Genomic DNA, 16,473 nt, shown 5'->3' on the forward strand with positions numbered 1-16,473 from the left:
TCAAGGACACGCAGGTATGATAATTGACTTGTAACGGTCAAGTTTGGTTATGGTACGCCGCATTGGCCAATTCGGTTGCTGCTTAACTCTCATACTCTCTGCCTGCGGCCGATGCGTGCTTGCCAAGCGCTTCTACGTACATACAAGGGCTATCAACACTACGACAGCTTCAGAAACAGTTCCGCGCACCTTTCTTGCGACTTTCTGACTTGTTTGCGCTAGCAGCGGCTCAGCGCTGTCGCAATATATAGCTACAGGATACCAGGCCGTGGAGTAGGGGGCTCGAACAAACAAACTGGCCGACCCGCCGAGGTCCCCGCCCCTGGTTCACTCGCTCTCGCTGCGGGAAAGAACGGGGCCTCGTCGACCCCAGCGGCAGCAGCTCAGCGGATTGTCCGCAAGCCGCGGCTTACGCCCGCGCTCCTTAAAAGTCGCGGCGGCCCGCCTACGGGCGCACTCCTGCGGGCACGCCGCAGCCCGGCGCCGGCCCGCCCGCCGTCAGTGCTCCCGACCACCAGCCTCACAAGCCTCCAGTCAGTCAGTTCTGGGGGGTAAGCCATGACCCATCCCGGCGCCGCCCCGGCCGCTGCCACCCTCCCCTGTCAGCCGCCGCAGCCCGCCCAGGGGCGCACGGCGCATCCGGTGCCGCAGTACTGCCACAGCAAGCACGGGCGGGGGCGTGTGGGCAAGCCGCTTTGGCAGGTGGTGGAGGAGGTGCAGGACGAGTGGTTTGAAGAGGAGATGGAGGTGAGGCCGCACTGGCACGTAGCAGGGGTAAGGGCGGCGGGATGCAGGGAGGCAGGGAGGGAGGGCTGCCACATGTCAATAGGACGGTCACTGGTCGAGCGATTCCAGTAATGCGTATGCTCCCCGCACTCAACCTGTGTTTCCCTGCCTCACACTACATTTAAGCTGTATAATAACTCTTCCCCCTTCTCCCTGCCTCCCCCAACCCTTTTCAGGAGGCCCGGGGCGGCAACCCTGTGTCCATGGCGCTCGTGGGTCAGATGCTGATACAGGGTTACGGCTGCAAGCGGGACCTGGCGGCGGGGAGGGACTGGGTGGCCCGAGCGCTGGACACCGCAAAGGTGGGGGCGGCGGGTGAAGCGGGGGGGGGGAGCTGAGGGTGGTCTCTAAGCCTGGAGGAGGGGGCTGGGAGGCGGTGGTGGGGGGGAGGCGAAGGCGGCTCTGGTGAGGGCGGGTCGGGCATCTTGTAGCCGGTGAAGATGCAGGCGATGATGTCACCAGGACTACCCCGGTTGTAGCGGACGTCACCACCCCAAAGTTTGTAGTAGCCACTGCGAGGGAAGCAGCACATAAGAGCAATCCATCAAGAAAGATGCATGCGAGCGGCGGCCTGCAGACTCCTCCCCAGTTCCCAACACCCCGCTTGGCCGCCGTAGCCCCTGGGCACATGGCACCTTCACCCCGTGCCTGCGCTGCATGCACATACACACATGCACACACACACACACACACACACACACACACACACACACACACACACACACACACACACACACACACACACACAGCTCGGTAACCTGCATCGGTATTTGTTGGTAACTGCGCGCGCGTGTATGGCGGAATTTTGTTCCGTTTGATTCTTTGTTTAACACACACAACGGCATTCACACACTCGCTCTACGCACTCCACATGTGCACATACAGGGCAAGCCTGACTACGCGCACCTGCTGGGCGGCTGGCGGGCGCTGTGGGAGGCGGCGGAGGCGCAGCCAGTGCTCAGCCGGAGAGGAGGCAGGCCGCTGGAATAGCGGGGCGGGGCGGGAGGGCTGGAAGCGAGGGACGGGTATCGTGGAGCGGAAGGAGAGGCGGGAGCTGCGTGTGCAGAAAGCTGGTTATTTCAAGAGCTGGGCAGGTCTGTGTCGGCACTGTTGCCGGTGCGTGCATGAGAGGAGGAACTGCTTCCCCCAAACTGGGGTCCATGCGTCGTGCCGGGTAGTGTGGGTGCGCTGTTGTGCCTGACGACCTCCGCTGAGGGAGGAGAGGCGGCAGTTTGCGTGCGGTGTAGATAGAGACTGAAGCTGTGACGCAATCTCGTTCTGGGACGGGGTCTGCACGCTGCGGTGGCTTAACTAGGATAGTGGTGATAGAGGAACTTATTTGCGACTGCAGGTGCCAGCGGGGGCACGCTTAGGTAAAAAAACCTGAAGCTTCGTGAGGGCAAGGGCAAAGGCAAGGGTAATGTGGCCGAGGCAAGGGCAAGGGTAATGCGGCCGAGGCATCGTGTCAGCGAGTGGATTGTTCTGGGCTGAGCTCAAAGCAGTGAGTTCCAGTGCACCCACTGCTGCTAAGCGCCTCAAGGAGCGCTGAAGGTTTCACAAAGACGACGTGTTAAGGGTCCCGTGGGCCCCGCGCGAGCTGTAAAGCAACAACTTGCGTTGCTAGTCTTGCGGCATAACATACAACACACATCGGCAGTCGGCATCATGCTGTGTGCGGCGCTGGGTGGCCTTGCGGGCGCGGCAGCCGGCAGCCAGGTGCGTGTGGACTTGGCGGTGTGCTCCGCTGCGTGACTGCCCTGACCGCTACAGGCTGGCTCGCTGTGGGGTCAGCAATGCTGCTGTGGCAATCTCGGGCCTAGTAGGCTAGTACACGTTCCGGCGGCATATCTTGTGCGCCTCGCCACCTGTGCGCATCCCGCCGCACTGACCCACGCACGCAGCTGGGCGGCTGGCTGGCGGCGCCACCCTCGCCTCCAGAAGCCGGCGGCGGCTGCGGTGTGTCCTCCCCCGTGCTCGCCTCCCCAGCCACTGCCTGGTGCGCCGCCGCGGCCGCCTCCCTGCTGCGGCTGCAGGGTGGTCTGCTGCGGCGCGGTGCCGGCAGCGGCCGCGGCAAGGGGGGCGTAGGCATGGACCATCCCCATCAGGACGCGCACGGACGTCACGCGCCCCTGGAGCGGCAGCCGGCACACCGCTGGTCGGCCGCCGCCGCGCCGCCGCCCGCCGGCCCCGTGGAGGCAGTGGAGGGCGCAGAGGTCGAGGCGTCGGCGGCAGTCGCTGAGCCCAAGGCCGGCGGCGCGGGCGGGGTGGTGGGTTCAGGCGGCGGTGTGGAGGTGCGGGATGTGCATCTGCAGGTGGGGGGCCATCAGGTGCCGCTGCCGCTGCCTCTGCAGCTGCAGGCACAAGGGCAGGCTGCAGGGCAGACTGCTGGCAGCAGCACTACTGGCAGCAGTAGCAGCGGTCATGGCGGGGTGGTGGGTCAGGTCGCCTCCGCGCTGGCGGCACTGGCAGGCGGCGGTGCGGCTGCTGCGGCGGCGGTGGAGGGTCTGTGTGCGGCCGGCGACTCCCGTGCGGCCCTCACTCAGCTGGCTCCGGGCTGGGCGGTGGCGCCGGGTGTGGAGAAGGTGGGTGGTGGGGCATGTGGTGCCCGTGCCCGGCACTGGTCCACCACAACCACTACCGCACCACACGCACTCACCACCACGTCTGTACACCCTCGTCACGAACTCCCACTTCACTTATTACATCACCACACTACCGTATTCCGAAGCCCAATCCCGCTGCCCCATGTCCCACAAGATTATACCACTCTCCTCCGCGCTCGACGGTATCTGGATGGGTTGGCAATTGTTTACTCTGGGATTGGGATGAACTACACATCCAGTCCCCCCCCCCACACACACACGTCCCTTCACACAGACCGCCGCTCTGAACCAGCTGCTGCAGCTGCTGTGGCCGCAACTGGCGGCGGCGGGGGAGCGGGAGCTGCGGGCGGCGCTGACACAGGCACTGGCGGCGGCGTCTGGGGCGGCGCCGGAGGCACCAGAGGCAGGCGGCACTCAGCCGGAGCTGCTGCAACTGCGGGTGACGCGCCTGGGGCTGGGCCCGGCAGCGCCGCCCCGCATTGGCGGTGTGCGGGCGGTGCCGGGGGGCGGCGACGGTACCAGCGTTGTGCCTGAGGCCGGCAGCGGCAGTAGCTGGTCTGGCGGCAGCGGCAGCAGCAGTGAGGAGGTGCTGGTGGTAGAACTGGATGTGGCGTGGGCGTCAGAGGTGCGAGTGCCACAGGGGGAACGTACATAGTGTCGAAGATGTAAGTAGGGCACACTATACCTTGTAGATGCTCCTGTGTAATCACCATAATAGTCCGTAGGCTTGTCATCCCTGACTCAGCCAACCCAACCCTAGACCCCCTTCTTCTCATGGCATGGGAGCGATGAAAGCAACCTCCCACCTCCTACCCCCTACCCCTAACCCCCCTAACCAACAACCCCTTATGCTCCAGGCCGAGGTGGAGGTGGAGGCTGCGCTGCACCCGGCCGCCGCCCTGCCACCCGCCCTGCGCCGCCGCCTGCCCGCCGCCGCCCTGGCCCTGCTGGGCCCTACTGCCCTGCCGCCTCTGCGCCTGCGCCTGCGCCGCCTGGCCCTGCGCGGCTGTGTGCGGCTGTCCCTGGGTCCGCTGCTGCCCGCCCCGCCCTATCTGGCGGCGGTGGCGCTGGCGCTGACGCAGCCGCCACTGCTGGATGCAGCAGCGGACCTGGGGCTGGGGCTAGGGAGTGGCGCTGAGGGGGATGTAGATGGGGGAGGTGGGGAGTGGCTGCCGCGGCTGCAACTGATGGCACTGCCGGGGGTGCGCTGGGCCATCCACGCAGCAGCACAGGTGGGGCCGAGGGGGTTCGGGGCCGGCGCTGGGGCGTGTGACGTGGGCTGGCGTGCGACCGTGTCGTTCCTCCTGCAGGGGCGATGTTGCCGTGCCAACCCCACCCGCCGTCGCCCCACCCGCCCTCGCCCCAACGCTCACCCTCCACCCGTACATGTGTGTGCCCCCAGGCCTTCCTGCAGCGCACGCTGCTGTACCCGCGCCACCTGCTGCTGCAGCTCAGCCCCGCAGTAAAGGAGGAGGAGGCTGGGGAGGAGGGGGCTGTGGGAGTAGCAGCCGCCGTGCTGGCAGGGCTGCGGCGGCCTGTGGGGGTGCTGCGACTGCGACTGCTGCGTGCAGAGGGGCTGCAGGCGGCGGGGGTCCGCAGGGCGGCTGCAGCTGCGGGGGTTGAGGGCGGCGGCGGCGGCTCCTCGGCTGCATTCGTGTATGTGTCGGCTCAGGTGCGGCAGGGCGCAGTGCAGCGCTCACCGCCGCAGCCAGTCCTGCCCGCAGCCGCCGCGGCGACCGGCGCCATCCCTGGCGACGACGGCGGCAAGGCAGTACTGGCCAGCTGGCAGCAGCTACAGCAGTCGGCTGGACCGGCTGCATCGGCCTCCTCCGCCTCCTCCTCCTCGGTCTCCGCCGCCACCGCCGCCTGCCCCCACCACGAGTTCATCCTGCCTCTCAGTGCGCCGCGGCACCAGCGGCTGCAGCTGAGGCTGCTGAGGGACCGGCCCGGCTGGTGAGCAGGGCGGCGGCAGGCAGGTGGTGGCGGGCGGCGAGGTGGTCAGTCCACTCCCTGGGCCTGGAGGCTCGTGGGAAGTGGGCCGGGTGGTGTTTGCTACGCCGCCTTGCCCGCCCCATGCTGACCTCCCGCAACAAGCCCTTGCCGCCCCTCATTTCTTCTCCTGCCGTCTGTCTCACACCTGCCGCCTGTCCCTGCCATGTCCCTGCCTGTCTCCCTCCCCTCCCATCTGTCAGGAACGACCCCTGCCTGGCCGCCGCCTCAGTGCCCCTGGCCGCCCTGCTGCCCGCACTGCAGCAGGTGGCGGGCGGGGCGCCCGGACCAGCCGGTGGCCCCGACAGCAGCGGCAGCGGCAGCGGCTGGGTGCCAGTGGTGGCTCACATGCGCCGGAGTCGCGGCGGGGAGGGCGACGAAAGCAGTGGCGGTGGTGGTGGGGGTGCGGGTGTGGGCGGGGCGGCTGTGGCGGTGGCGACAGCGCCTCTGACCGGGCTCAAAGCTCTGGGCCGAGCTCTGCGCCACCCCGCAGCGGCCACTGCGGTGAGGCGTCAGGGATATGAACATACCTGAGAGGTACAATGCCTTGTGTCCTTGTGCTTGACAGCATGCTTTAGAAGCATATACAAGGAACCTCTGTGATAAAGAGCACAAGGAAAACATTACGCGCATGATAGTGTATGATGCAGAGTTGCAGCCAAGGAAGCCTGTGTGTGTGTGCGTGTGTGCGTGTGTGCATGTGAGAGCGGGCGGCAATGAGCAAAGGGCATGCATGCGCGGCCACAGCTGCCCCACAAGCTGAAGCACACCCGCACCCGTTGGACCTACCCACCCTCCCCGGCCTCCCACACACACGTCAGGGCGGCGTATCCCGCCTGACCCGCCACATCGGGCGCTCACTGGCGCGTGTGACTGGTGCTGGCGGCGGCGGCGAGCAGGCAGCCGAGGCTGAGGAGGGCTCGGAGGAGGGCTCGGAGGACATCGAGGAAGACGAGCATGTGGAGCTGGAGGTGGCGGGGGTGGCACCGCAGGCTGGCACCGGCAGCAGCAGCAGTACGACGCCGTCCGCCCGCATCCTCCCGGGCTCAGATGTGGGCGGCGGGGCTCACCTGGGCGGTGTGGGTCTGCAGTCCCTGGCCGCAGTGCACATCGGCGACCAGCCCCACTCGCCCCGGCCCCGGTCTGACCACGTGCGGGTGTACCTGCAGGCGCAGTACCTACCCCTGCCGCCGCCACCACGACCCGGTGCAGCCAGCAGCGGAACCAGCAGCGACACCACCAGCACTGAGGTAGCAGCGCCGGCTCCAGCGCCTCTCAACGATACTGCTGCAGCCAACTGGCAACAACAGCAGCAGCTGGACATGGGGATGGGTCCAAGGCTGGCAACTGAGCAGCTGGCGACTGGGCCGATGGTGGAGGCCAGTGCGGTCATCGCCGGCGCGCCAGGTGCAGGCGGGGCAGGCGGGGCAGCAGGTGCAAGTGGGGGTGGAGGGGCAGCAGGGGACGGGGTCAGGCCGCCAGCGCCGCTGCCGGGGCCGGCCCAATTGGCTGCGGGTCCCGCCCTGGGCGCTGTGGTGGGGCGGGAGGGCGAGGCGCACCCGCAGCCGCTGTCCACCTCCCCGCCCGCCAAGGTTCAGCAGCAGGGGCACAGGGCGGGTGGGGGGCCTGCTGCCGGTAGGGCCGAGGTGGTGCCGCCAGTGGGTGTGCAGGTGCAGCTGGGGGCAGTGTGGCCGGTGGCTGGACCCAGCCGCCTGGTGCGGCCGCCCGAGTCAGTGTCGCCGCAGGAGCAGGTGAGGGCGCGTGTCACTTGTGAGGGAGGCTAAACGCGTGCATGGGTTTGTGGTGAGCGGGGGGTAGCAGCGCAACTCTGCGGCCAACGTGCTGTTCATGCCGCCGATGCTAACACAGGTGCTGTGTTGATGCTGCTGCAACCGCTTGCTCCGCGCAGCCGACACTGTTCCACCGGGCCGCAACACGCGGTCACCCCGCCCTCCCCTCCCCTTCTGTTTCCTTGCCTCGCCAGGCGGTGCTTACGGTGCGTGTGCTGCGGCTGCGGCAGCTGACCGCCGCCTCCAACGCCGCCGCCGCCGCCGCCTCAGATCCCTGGGTGGAGCTGCTTCTGCTGGATCCGGTCACAGGGGGGGTGGCGGCGGCACAGCGCACATCCACCCGCTACAACGCCGCAGAGGCGTCCTGGGAGGTGGGGACCGCATAGGGGCTGGGGAAAGACGGGTGTGTGGGGTGGCGTCGTACACGTGTGTTGCACCTGCGTGTTCAATCTTCACTATCCCCCCCCCCACTACTCTGACCCCCCCTCCTCCCCAGGACGAGCCTGCACTGGAGCTGGTCCCCGCCGCTGCGGGCGGCTGGCTGGTGGCTCGGCTGTGGGACGCCACCACGGGGTGGGAGGCGGTGGGGCGGCTGGCGAGGCTGGACATGCAGGTGTGTGCAGGGGAGAAGGCGGGAGGAGGGGGGCGGGGCGGGGCTGAGGCTGCGCATGAGCGCAGGGTGCAGCACAATGCAATGAGTGACGGGCTGCATGCACTTTCGGTGCGTTAGGAAAGCACTACTGGCGTGTTTGTGCTGTCCCCTCCCACCGTGCCCTTGGTCCCGCCCGCTTGGCAAGGCACCCGACTGCCACAGCCTTCCCCCTAATGCCCCAACTCCCTGGCCGTGCCCTGGCCCCGTTCCTCCCCACCTCCCCCCCGTGCAGGGCGGCCTGCAGCGGCCCGACACGCTGCTGGGCGGTGTGCGGCTGCCGCTGCTGGGCGCCGCCACCGCCGGCCGCCTGCGCCGCACCTGGCTGCTGCAGCCCGCGGGCAGCCGCACCTCTGCGGGGGCGGCGGAGCTGGAGATGGAGCTGAGCTGGTGCCCCCTGCCGCCGCTGCCGCCCTAGAGGCCGCGCTCAGCCCCAAGCTCTCGCACACGGGTGCCTGCATACACGGGCCGCCGCGCCATCGGCCCCCCATCACCCCATGCGGGCGAGGACATTCCCGATGTCGAAGGATGCCTACTGCTTTTGCTGCTGTGGCGAGGTTGGAGAGGGGTCCATCGAACGGCACACGGTGGGAGAAGGCGTGTAATTGTCTGGCCAATTGATTGTTGGTTGGTGTGCGATGGGACAGTGTTAAAGCAGGTTGGTGAAGTCCCGTAGGGTGCAGCTGATTCCCAGACCCCAGAGTCAGCAGATGGCAAAGAATTTGCAACGGCAGTGCAGGAGTGCGCGGCTGGTCGAACGCCCGAGTTACTGTGCCGACAAGTTGGTTGGTGCACAATGCTGGCTGGCCAGGTCGTTCACTGTACTTGACACACCGCATGGCGTGGCAACTCCAATACCGTAGTGTCACATATCATATGCACATACCGTAATGAGCCCCTAGCGGCATGCCGCACTGGGTCGCCGCGTAAGAAAGCCTAGGGTAACGCGCGTGGGTAACGCGCTAGGGCGCACAAACAACAACCGCTCCGCCCGTACTCGCAACCCTGACCGCTGCCCCCGCACCGGTAGCCGTGGCCCGACATGCTGTCAGCCCCAGCGCCTGTGCACCCTCACTACCACCACAACCGCACCACCACCGCTGCTATGACACTTCTGCATACTGTACTAGCATACGGACACACGGCTGCGCCCCGCCGCCCGGGCAACCACCGTGGTACCCAACCTGTACACTCCCGCGCATCACCGCACTACCCCTCCAAACATTGCACCGGCTTAGTCCAGCCTCCCCGCCGCCCTGCAGTCACCACAGCCTGACCCCCCTCTCCTTCGTGCCCTCGACTCCTGCCACGTCCTTCTCATGCTCAGCCCGCTCAGCTCTGCGCCGCCGCCTCCTTCTCGGCGTTCGCTGCGTCCAGCAGCGGCGTCAGCTCGGGGGCGTCATAGATCTTGTACACCACCTGAAGCATGAGGGGGAGGCGGGGGAGGGGCAGGACAGGGGCGGGACAGGAGTGAGAGCGAGTTGGCAGTGGGATGTGAGCTGCCAGCCTCAGCGATGGAGGCACGAGGTAGGGGGGCGACCCAACCTGTCGCCTTGCCACTAAACCAAGGCCCCACATCCCAGTTGCAAACCTCGTGACACGTACATACCCATCGCATCTCATGTATAAAACCGGGGATGGTGAGCACAGCCCTCTCTCCGTCCCTCGCTCCCTCCCTCCCTCGCTGTCCTCCTCCCTCACCTTGCCGCTGGCTGCATCGCGGCTGATGGTGGCCAGCTCCACCTTGTCGGGCGCCAGACTGGTGTCCATGGACTTGGCCAGCACCTTGATGATGAAGGGGATGGCCTCAGACAGGGGCAGGTCCTCCTGCAGGGGGGGGGGGCGGGGGGTAGCCGTTCATGTGGAGAACGGAGTGCTAAAGTTACAAGTATGAAGTGAAGGGGGGGCTTGCGAGGTTAGCGAGAGGCAGCGCGGGACTGGCGGAGGGCAAGCGGGAGGGTGGGAGGTACTTTGTATGAGGTAGACTGCGGGAGGTGGGAGGGGTACATGTGGTTGGTGAGCAGGTGGTGGCGATGCATGTGGGACGATACTCGACTGCACACAGGATTAGTTGGGCGATTACATGCCCGCTCCTAACCCCCTCCCTCACCCTCCTTACCTTGAAGTCGCTCTTGAGCAGGTTGTTGGCGGCCTGGTGTCCGGCGCCAATGGCCACCGCCTTCCAGCCGCCGTAGTTGCCGCTGGGGTCGGACTGGTACAGCTGGAAGCCGTAGTGCTCGTCCCTGCGGGGTAGGGTGTGTGAGGCCAGGTCCAGCAGTCATGGGCCGTTGCCGTCCTGCTGCCTGCTCACGCCACGTGGTCCCCCGCGCAAGACTCCAGCCCTAGCACCCGGGCAGCTAGCACATCGCCCCGACCCCTGCACGCGGTCCACACGACGCCGTCCGCCCGTCACACGCCCTCCGCTCTGTGCACACCGCACGCTGCAAACCCCCCTCCCCCAGCGGCGCCTCCACACACGGCCAGGCCCCGCCCCCTCCCCCACTGTGCGCTCACCAGCCAGCGTACAGCAGCGACACACCGAACGGCCGCTGCCCTCCAAACTGGGTGTACCCCTGTGTGGGGGTGGGGTTGCACGGTTAGGGAACGGGAACAGAGTAAAAGCACCGGGCGGGGTGGGGTGGGGTGGTGGAACGGCAGGGACACGGGTCGTCAGGTCCTGCTCAGGCCGCATCGGGCAGCAATCCAACAGGGCAAAAGCCGGGTAGCAGGTTGGTGCAGTGCGGCGGCGCCACCCCTAGTATTGTGTATATAACGTATCCTCAAACACTCCCCCTGATGACGGGACTAATTCGCGGGGCTCGGCAAAGAATCCCCCCGCCCCTCCCCACCCCGCCACCGCCCGTTGTTTCTCACCTGCTTGGTGTCGCACACGGTGCGCACCAGCTGCTCCACCGGCATGGGCTCCTGGTAGGCGAACAGGTAGCGCTGGGCGGCCAGGCGGCACGTGTTGATCAGGATGTTGGCGTCGGCTGGAGAGGAAGAGGGGGAAGAGGTGGAGGGGGCAGGGGAATGTGAAGGGAAATGTGAAGGGGAAAGTGCTGGTTAGTTCGGGTCTTCGGGAGATGCGCACCGACCCCACGCTTCCATCCAGATGGCCTTCATAGCCACATCGGCGGAGACAATTGCTCGCCAGACACGCAGTCCTCCGCCGGTGGAAGCGCGGTGTTGACCAAGCGTCACACAAATAGAACCGAGTCGAAATGAAACCAGAGCTTCCCGCATGCCACAACGGCAGATACACAGATGCCAGTAACCCTGCGCTACAACAGTCGCACATGCCACCTCAACGGCCATGCTGCATCTGCAACTGGGTCAAGCCCACGCAGCACGCGAACCCGCCAGACCCCACCCGCCCCCACCTGTGATACCCGCCACCGAGCAGGCGATGTGGTTGTCTATCCGGTACATCTTCTCTCGGCGCACACCCACCGCGTGCGTGTCTAGGAGCTACGCGACCGAAAGACGATGCAAGTTAGCGCCAGCCCTGGAAATTGGGCGCGATCCCATGCGAGCCCGCCTAGTTACCTTGGATGTGATCTTCTTCTCCGCAATCAGGACGACTCCATCCTTCGCCAGCAGGCCAATGGACGCACCGGCGTTGGAAATGGCCTCCATGGCATACTCAACTTGGTAAAGGCGCCCCTCGGGGCTGAAAATCGTTGTGCGGGAATCATATCTCCGCGACATGGTGATGTATTGAGCTGGAGGGACACGTTAGTGGATTAAAGCAGCAGAGCAAACGAGCAGGGCCAAAAGTCTGGCAAAGATCTGTGTTTGTTATTTATCCCAAGCAGTTTTCTAGAGCCTATGTATCAAAAACAATGTAAGCGTAGTGGCCTAAGTTCGCGGTTTGCCGGGGATGCGCCTGCGGTCTCGACATCACGAGAGCCCCCTGCTCATCCAGGCACGCATCCAGGTGCCACGCCAACTGCTCACGCCAAAGCCCCCGAAGCCCTTCAAGTCCCCCTCCGCTTTTCCAAGATAGCCTGGAATAACACTCTGCGCCCGTGGGTCCATCAGTGTGGCCGCTCTTGGGTGTTCCCGTCACTGCAGGCATGCTTCGCACGCTGAATGTCCAAGCGTTCAGGGAATTCAGGGGATGGGCTTCACGTCGGTGGTACATCTGCAAAGTAGGATGTACGTTGATTAAGCGGGGGGAATGAGCGTTTGCGTATAGGGCTGGTGGTGGTCTGGTCGATTATGACGCCTGGTCATGACAGCACATCAACGATCGCAATGCACACAACTATTGCAGTGTGCCTGTCTTGAGCGGTGTTGCATTGCATCTGAACAATATTCAGGGAGGGACGAGGGGCAGATTCCGCTCGCGCCAGGAGGTTGGCACGTGTGTGTTTTTGTAAGGCCCCAGTTGAATAGACACCGCACAAGCACACGATAAGACCTGCAATTTTGCATGGTGTACTAGGTTGTGGGGGCAGCGGCCTCAAATTACTGACCAAAGCTTCGCAATCACAAACTCTAAGGTTGACAAGTCTAAGATGGCGAGTGCGCTGTAATCGACAAAGCAGCATATCACATATCAATTTCTCTTTATAAGAACGTTTCTCAGTGCACTTGAAGACTGCGCTTTGCGAAGACAGAATGACCAACCGGGCGACGTTGTCCCAAACCGCGACCTCGCTAACAAGTACCACTGGGCGGCGAGACAGGCTACAACGACAAGAAGACACAACGCTATTTGGATATGAGTCTCCACCCGACACGCCAGCCCTGCATCGCGACGTCTTGAAATGGGTTCAAGGCCTGGACTTGTCGCAGTCGCTGAAGAACTGCAGGCGGTAAGGCATCTCGGGGCTGCAGCGGGCTGGGCGCGGCGCCGTAGCTTCGCCGGTGCTTACCTGCCGGCCCCAGTCGCTGTGAGTCCAACGCCTGTGCTCCCGACTGGCCGCAGGGACGTGGCGAACGGCTTCCTAGTGGCGGAAATCTTCTCAAGATACTTTCCGGTGCGTGGGCATGGGGAGGAGGCGTTCGGGCCGGGAAGCGCCTAGGAAGGGAGGGGCAGGCGTGCTGCGACAGCTGTGTGGGACGGGCTGGGCTCGTGCTGACGGGACTGGTCATGCTGCCCGGCCGTTTAGGTAGAATATGAATTGCACACAGTAGATTCAAATGCAGACCGTATGTAGCTATCATGGCGGTGGGTATGGCATCCACGCCCTCGTGCCGGATCACTCTCGCCGGTAAACATACGTTAGCATGTGCGGAGGCGGCGGTGGCGCGGCAGTGCACCCACCGGACTAGCCCCTGCAGCACTTGCAACGACGCACCTGATGCGCATATCATGTCATGCATGTCCACTGTTGGGTTACGCCTGGTGGGGGCACGGCCCAGGCTTGAACGGGTTAAACACCAGCGTTCAGCGCCCTCGCGTCGCCATGACAAGTGGGGCTTGGTCTTTACCCGCACTCCCCTCCTGTGCCCCTCCGCAGGCTGACATCCAGATGCACTCGTTCGCCAACGCAGCCAGCTCGCATTTCAAGCGGGACAACTGGACGCAGCTGCAGGCCTTCTGCGGGCGGCAAGGCATAAACCTGCCCGGGGACCTGGTGGAGGGCTGTGTGCAGGGCGTGCACGGTGCCGCCATTGCGCTGCTGGAGCACCTGTATGAGGCATTCACTGGCAAGAAGTGAGAAGGGGGCGGGGGTGAGGGGGAGAGGGTGAAGGCGGCGGCAACCAGGGTCAGGGCGGTTAGCCTGTGTGCGGGGTGGATGAGGTGGTGGGGCAGCCGTTGGAGAGTCGGGCGCGAGGCGGGGCCGAAATGACACCAGGGTAGGGTGGGGTGGGGCTGTAGATACCAGCCCAAACTAAACCTAACCCGGTGGGGTGGGGTAGGGTGGGCCGGGGTGGGAGTTGAAGCCGGCTGCAGAACGCCCTCAGGGAAACACAGCCGGACTGCTACTTGTCCATGGCAGAGAGGGCCAATGCAGTGAGATGAAAGACTCGGGGAAAAGTGCCCGTGGCAGCATGCACGTATTGGCAGCCGCAAGGCTGAGGTGGCTGCGTCACAGGCCGACCTGATGGCCACACAGGACAGTAACAACAAGTCACGCTCGTGGCCCTGTGGTATTACAATGATCAATCCCGTTGACCGCCACCACAGGGTGCCGCGCCTCAAGGTGCCGGACGCGGCGGCAGCGGCAGCGGCGGCGGCAGCGGCACGCGGCGGCCCGGGTGCAGTGGGCGGCAGCGGCGAGGGCGCCAAGCTGATCAGCAGCACGGTCAAGACGGCGCAGAACCTGGAGTTCGGGGCGGTCACCACACAGCAGCTGGCGGGCGCGGACGCCACGGCACTGCGGCGCAGGCTGGCAGGCGGGACCTCGTGAGCCGGCGGCGCGTCAGGGGTGGTGGGTTAGGGGAGGGCGGCAGGCATGGGGAGTAATGCCTATATGCTCGATGGTGTAATGTTTGCTGGTTTGAGTGCGCGGCTAGCTGCGCGTATGACCGGCAGTGGGACTGCAAGGTGGCGAGCTAGACAGTGTGCTGCAAATATTCAAAGAGCCGGCCACTTCGGAGCCGGCGGCAGCACGGCTGGTTAACTGGCTCCCGGCCTGCGTAGACGATGGTGGCGTATGCGCGGGATGCACTGGGCTGGGGAGCGGTGTCAAATTATGTAGGGTTGCGCGTGCAAGGACACAACAGACTCCGTGCCGTGAGCCAGGCGTGATATACGGTAGCTGTGGCGATAGTGCTGGGCGCCCGAGAAGGATGCCCGCGTCGGGAGCTGGAAGCCCGAAGGCGGGTCCCGAAGACGGGGCTTCTAGGAGCCAGGGCGAGGCGTGTGTGTTTGTGTTGTGTTGTGCTTATGGGAGAGAATAGGCTGTAGAGCCCCTCAGAACTGACTGCCTGAGTTGCGAGAGCACACTCCACGTTGGATGTGACCAGGGAGTTTGTTGTGTCATTCCACGCGCAAACAGCGTTCACATTCTCGCTCGTGAGAGCCCGGGCAGAGAGCAGGTCCCATGGGGCCCCGTCCGTGTGTGCCACACGTCAAGGCACACACGCTCACTTTATTACTAAACTGCAAACTCTGAATTGCGATGTTATACGACTAGCGGCTCACGAGTGATAAAGCAAAATGTCCAGAGCGAATTGCCGAAGAGCGCAGACTCTTGCCAGCCTTTTAGCTTTCATTATTGTAGCCTTATTATCATATGCAAATGCACAAGAGCGCGTCCGCGCGGGGAGAGCCTTGTTTCGCGGGCTACAGGAGCGAGACGTTGTGGAGCGGATAGTGAAAGAGGGCTCAGCGTCCAAGCACTTATACTGCAAGCTCTCAGGTGCGAGGACAGGCTTGGCGAGTTGGCGATCCACCGCTCCTGTGTCGTCGTGGGCATGGAACCAACCTTGCTGCACCTTCTGTACACCTGCTCAAAGAGTCCCGACGCCGCATTGTCACGCTGACAGGGGGCTGCTCTCAGTGTCAGGAGGATGAAGAGATTGAGCGCTACTGCGCGGACACGGGCTTCAAAGAGCTGCTGCAGTGCACCACCAACTCGGAGCACGCCACGGACTGGCCGGTGAGCGGGCGCCGCGGCTTTGGGCCGGGGACACTGCCCAACGCAGGACCAGCAGCCAGGGATTGTTGAAGGTACTGCAGAAGTGGATGAAGGGATGTCAAGATGACTCAAGGGTCACACAGGGGTCCTGCAAGATGAGGCGGGTCCTGCCACACGGAGCGCGGCGGTTCCTACTTTACACTGCACGGCGCTCGGGTGCAACCACAGCCCAACCACCCTCTCTCACACTTCTCCCCCCTCTCTCCCCTCTCGTCTAGGTCACACTAACCTACCCCTACCCGCCCGACGTGCACATCGACGCTGACTTGGACGAAGCCGTCTCGGCCTCGACCTCATCCGGCTCGGACTCGGAGGGCGGCAGCGGTTCCGGCTCCCGCGGCAGCCACTCTGGGCGCCACGAGTCCTTCCGGGTGGTGCGTAGCTGCACGGAGAAGACGGTGGCGGCGCATCAGCAGGCGCTGGCGGACGAGGTGGCGGCTGCGGACCGGGGGCCGCACAGCCACGGGCAGATGGGGATGTTCAATTTCGAGCTGGTCATGGTGCTGCTGCTGGGGCTGGCGCTGCCCGTGGTGTACTGGCGCAAGATACGCATCCGCCACCTGTGAGCGTTGCACAGTGCTTGATTGGGCGTGTGGTTTGGCAAATGTTGCTGGACTCTGCCGGTCATGTGTAGGTACAGAGGAGGTGTGCATTAAGGAACGTGATGGAGGTGAGCTAGGTTAGCAGACGGAAGGCGCACGACTACGGTACAGGACCCATTAAGACCCGGACCGGCTTGCGGCTCCGCGGGAGCCCCATGCCATCATGGTGGGCCATAGAGTCATAGACCCATAGAGACATCACAGGGGGGGGGGCTCGAGATGGGCGCAGGGCTTGCACCTTCCAGGGGTGGGCCGCCGCCGGAGGCGAGAAGGGCCCAAACCACGTTCTCGCCCACGGCATCCGGGGGCCCCCAAATGCCTAGTTTGTAGCGTTTGGGGGGGAAGGGCGCAGCCGCTGCTGCAAGGATGAATACGGTATCCGATGAAGTCGAACATAGGCGGGGGAGTGGGGGGAGTGGACTGACACATTAGAACAAAGGCTGAACCCCAACACTATCA

At 64.7% G+C, this 16,473-nt stretch overlaps 5 protein-coding genes across 6 annotated transcripts; 4 read left to right on the forward strand and 1 right to left on the reverse strand.

Annotated features, from left to right (window-relative positions):
• The first annotated feature begins 135 nt into the window (after positions 1–135).
• CHLRE_10g418000v5 (uncharacterized protein) lies at positions 136–2,401 on the forward strand. Its single transcript, XM_001702750.2, has 3 exons — positions 136–747; positions 963–1,088; positions 1,672–2,401. The coding sequence occupies exons 1-3, from the start codon at positions 559–561 to the stop codon at positions 1,774–1,776; spliced, it is 420 nt and encodes a 139-aa protein (XP_001702802.2). The 5' UTR covers positions 136–558; the 3' UTR covers positions 1,777–2,401.
• Positions 2,402–2,449: 48 nt separating this feature from the next.
• Positions 2,450–8,434, forward strand: CHLRE_10g418050v5 (uncharacterized protein). The gene is made up of 11 exons (XM_043066414.1): positions 2,450–2,502; positions 2,820–3,053; positions 3,138–3,368; positions 3,664–4,014; positions 4,247–4,621; positions 4,792–5,342; positions 5,582–5,882; positions 6,200–7,129; positions 7,363–7,539; positions 7,665–7,781; positions 8,053–8,434. Exons 2-11 carry the CDS (start codon positions 2,874–2,876, stop codon positions 8,233–8,235), a joined length of 3,396 nt encoding a protein of 1,131 aa, XP_042919811.1. The 5' UTR covers positions 2,450–2,502; positions 2,820–2,873; the 3' UTR covers positions 8,236–8,434.
• A 17-nt stretch (positions 8,435–8,451) lies between these two features.
• CHLRE_10g418100v5 (uncharacterized protein) lies at positions 8,452–11,680 on the reverse strand. Its single transcript, XM_001702586.2, has 7 exons — positions 11,364–11,680; positions 11,198–11,285; positions 10,692–10,807; positions 10,332–10,390; positions 9,937–10,060; positions 9,519–9,644; positions 8,452–9,236 (listed from the first exon to the last, which is right to left on the reverse strand). Exons 1-7 carry the CDS (start codon positions 11,523–11,525, stop codon positions 9,150–9,152), a joined length of 762 nt encoding a protein of 253 aa, XP_001702638.1. The 5' UTR covers positions 11,526–11,680; the 3' UTR covers positions 8,452–9,149.
• A 449-nt stretch (positions 11,681–12,129) lies between these two features.
• Positions 12,130–14,883, forward strand: CHLRE_10g418150v5 (uncharacterized protein). Of its 2 annotated transcripts, none has more exons than XM_001702747.2 (4): positions 12,130–12,637; positions 12,751–12,802; positions 13,286–13,482; positions 13,957–14,883. In XM_001702747.2, exons 1-4 carry the CDS (start codon positions 12,441–12,443, stop codon positions 14,177–14,179), a joined length of 669 nt encoding a protein of 222 aa, XP_001702799.2. In that variant the 5' UTR covers positions 12,130–12,440; the 3' UTR covers positions 14,180–14,883. The 2 variants fall into 2 exon arrangements, with proteins under 2 accessions (XP_001702799.2, XP_042919812.1); XM_043066415.1 differs by having other exon boundaries at positions 12,240–12,637.
• A 46-nt stretch (positions 14,884–14,929) lies between these two features.
• Positions 14,930–16,471, forward strand: CHLRE_10g418200v5 (uncharacterized protein). Its single transcript, XM_001702746.2, has 3 exons — positions 14,930–15,133; positions 15,261–15,373; positions 15,631–16,471. The coding sequence occupies exons 1-3, from the start codon at positions 14,932–14,934 to the stop codon at positions 15,976–15,978; spliced, it is 663 nt and encodes a 220-aa protein (XP_001702798.1). The 5' UTR covers positions 14,930–14,931; the 3' UTR covers positions 15,979–16,471.
• The last annotated feature ends 2 nt before the right edge of the window (positions 16,472–16,473 follow it).

The sequence above is a fragment of the Chlamydomonas reinhardtii genome, chromosome 10 (assembly GCF_000002595.2).
Source record: "Chlamydomonas reinhardtii strain CC-503 cw92 mt+ chromosome 10, whole genome shotgun sequence".
In the NCBI taxonomy this organism is placed as follows: Eukaryota; Viridiplantae; Chlorophyta; class Chlorophyceae; order Chlamydomonadales; family Chlamydomonadaceae; genus Chlamydomonas; species Chlamydomonas reinhardtii.

What these genes read in the sequence shown, in the direction of transcription:
- CHLRE_10g418000v5 (XM_001702750.2), top strand. Translation starts at nt 559, where the DNA reads ATGACCCATCCCGGCGCCGCCCCGGCCGCTGCCACCCTCCCCTGTCAG. An exon ending in GGTTTGAAGAGGAGATGGAG is followed by an intron (nt 748 to 962) that starts GTGAGGCCGCAC and finishes AACCCTTTTCAG; the next exon opens with GAGGCCCGGGGCGGCAACCC. An exon ending in GAGCGCTGGACACCGCAAAG is followed by an intron (nt 1,089 to 1,671) that starts GTGGGGGCGGCG and finishes GTGCACATACAG; the next exon opens with GGCAAGCCTGACTACGCGCA.
- CHLRE_10g418150v5 (XM_001702747.2), top strand. Translation starts at nt 12,441, where the DNA reads ATGACCAACCGGGCGACGTTGTCCCAAACCGCGACCTCGCTAACAAGT. An exon ending in TCTTCTCAAGATACTTTCCG is followed by an intron (nt 12,803 to 13,285) that starts GTGCGTGGGCAT and finishes GCCCCTCCGCAG; the next exon opens with GCTGACATCCAGATGCACTC. An exon ending in GAGGCATTCACTGGCAAGAA is followed by an intron (nt 13,483 to 13,956) that starts GTGAGAAGGGGG and finishes CCGCCACCACAG; the next exon opens with GGTGCCGCGCCTCAAGGTGC.
- CHLRE_10g418050v5 (XM_043066414.1), top strand. Translation starts at nt 2,874, where the DNA reads ATGGACCATCCCCATCAGGACGCGCACGGACGTCACGCGCCCCTGGAG. An exon ending in CCGCAGAGGCGTCCTGGGAG is followed by an intron (nt 7,540 to 7,664) that starts GTGGGGACCGCA and finishes CCTCCTCCCCAG; the next exon opens with GACGAGCCTGCACTGGAGCT. An exon ending in TGGCGAGGCTGGACATGCAG is followed by an intron (nt 7,782 to 8,052) that starts GTGTGTGCAGGG and finishes CCCCCCGTGCAG; the next exon opens with GGCGGCCTGCAGCGGCCCGA.
- CHLRE_10g418100v5 (XM_001702586.2), bottom strand. Translation starts at nt 11,525, where the DNA reads ATGTCGCGGAGATATGATTCCCGCACAACGATTTTCAGCCCCGAGGGG. An exon ending in CTCGGTGGCGGGTATCACAG is followed by an intron (nt 10,808 to 11,197) that starts GTGGGGGCGGGT and finishes CTTCCTCTCCAG; the next exon opens with CCGACGCCAACATCCTGATC. An exon ending in TGCTCAAGAGCGACTTCAAG is followed by an intron (nt 9,645 to 9,936) that starts GTAAGGAGGGTG and finishes CCCCCCCTGCAG; the next exon opens with GAGGACCTGCCCCTGTCTGA.
- CHLRE_10g418200v5 (XM_001702746.2), top strand. Translation starts at nt 14,932, where the DNA reads ATGTCCAGAGCGAATTGCCGAAGAGCGCAGACTCTTGCCAGCCTTTTA. An exon ending in CTTATACTGCAAGCTCTCAG is followed by an intron (nt 15,134 to 15,260) that starts GTGCGAGGACAG and finishes TCACGCTGACAG; the next exon opens with GGGGCTGCTCTCAGTGTCAG. An exon ending in AGCACGCCACGGACTGGCCG is followed by an intron (nt 15,374 to 15,630) that starts GTGAGCGGGCGC and finishes CCTCTCGTCTAG; the next exon opens with GTCACACTAACCTACCCCTA.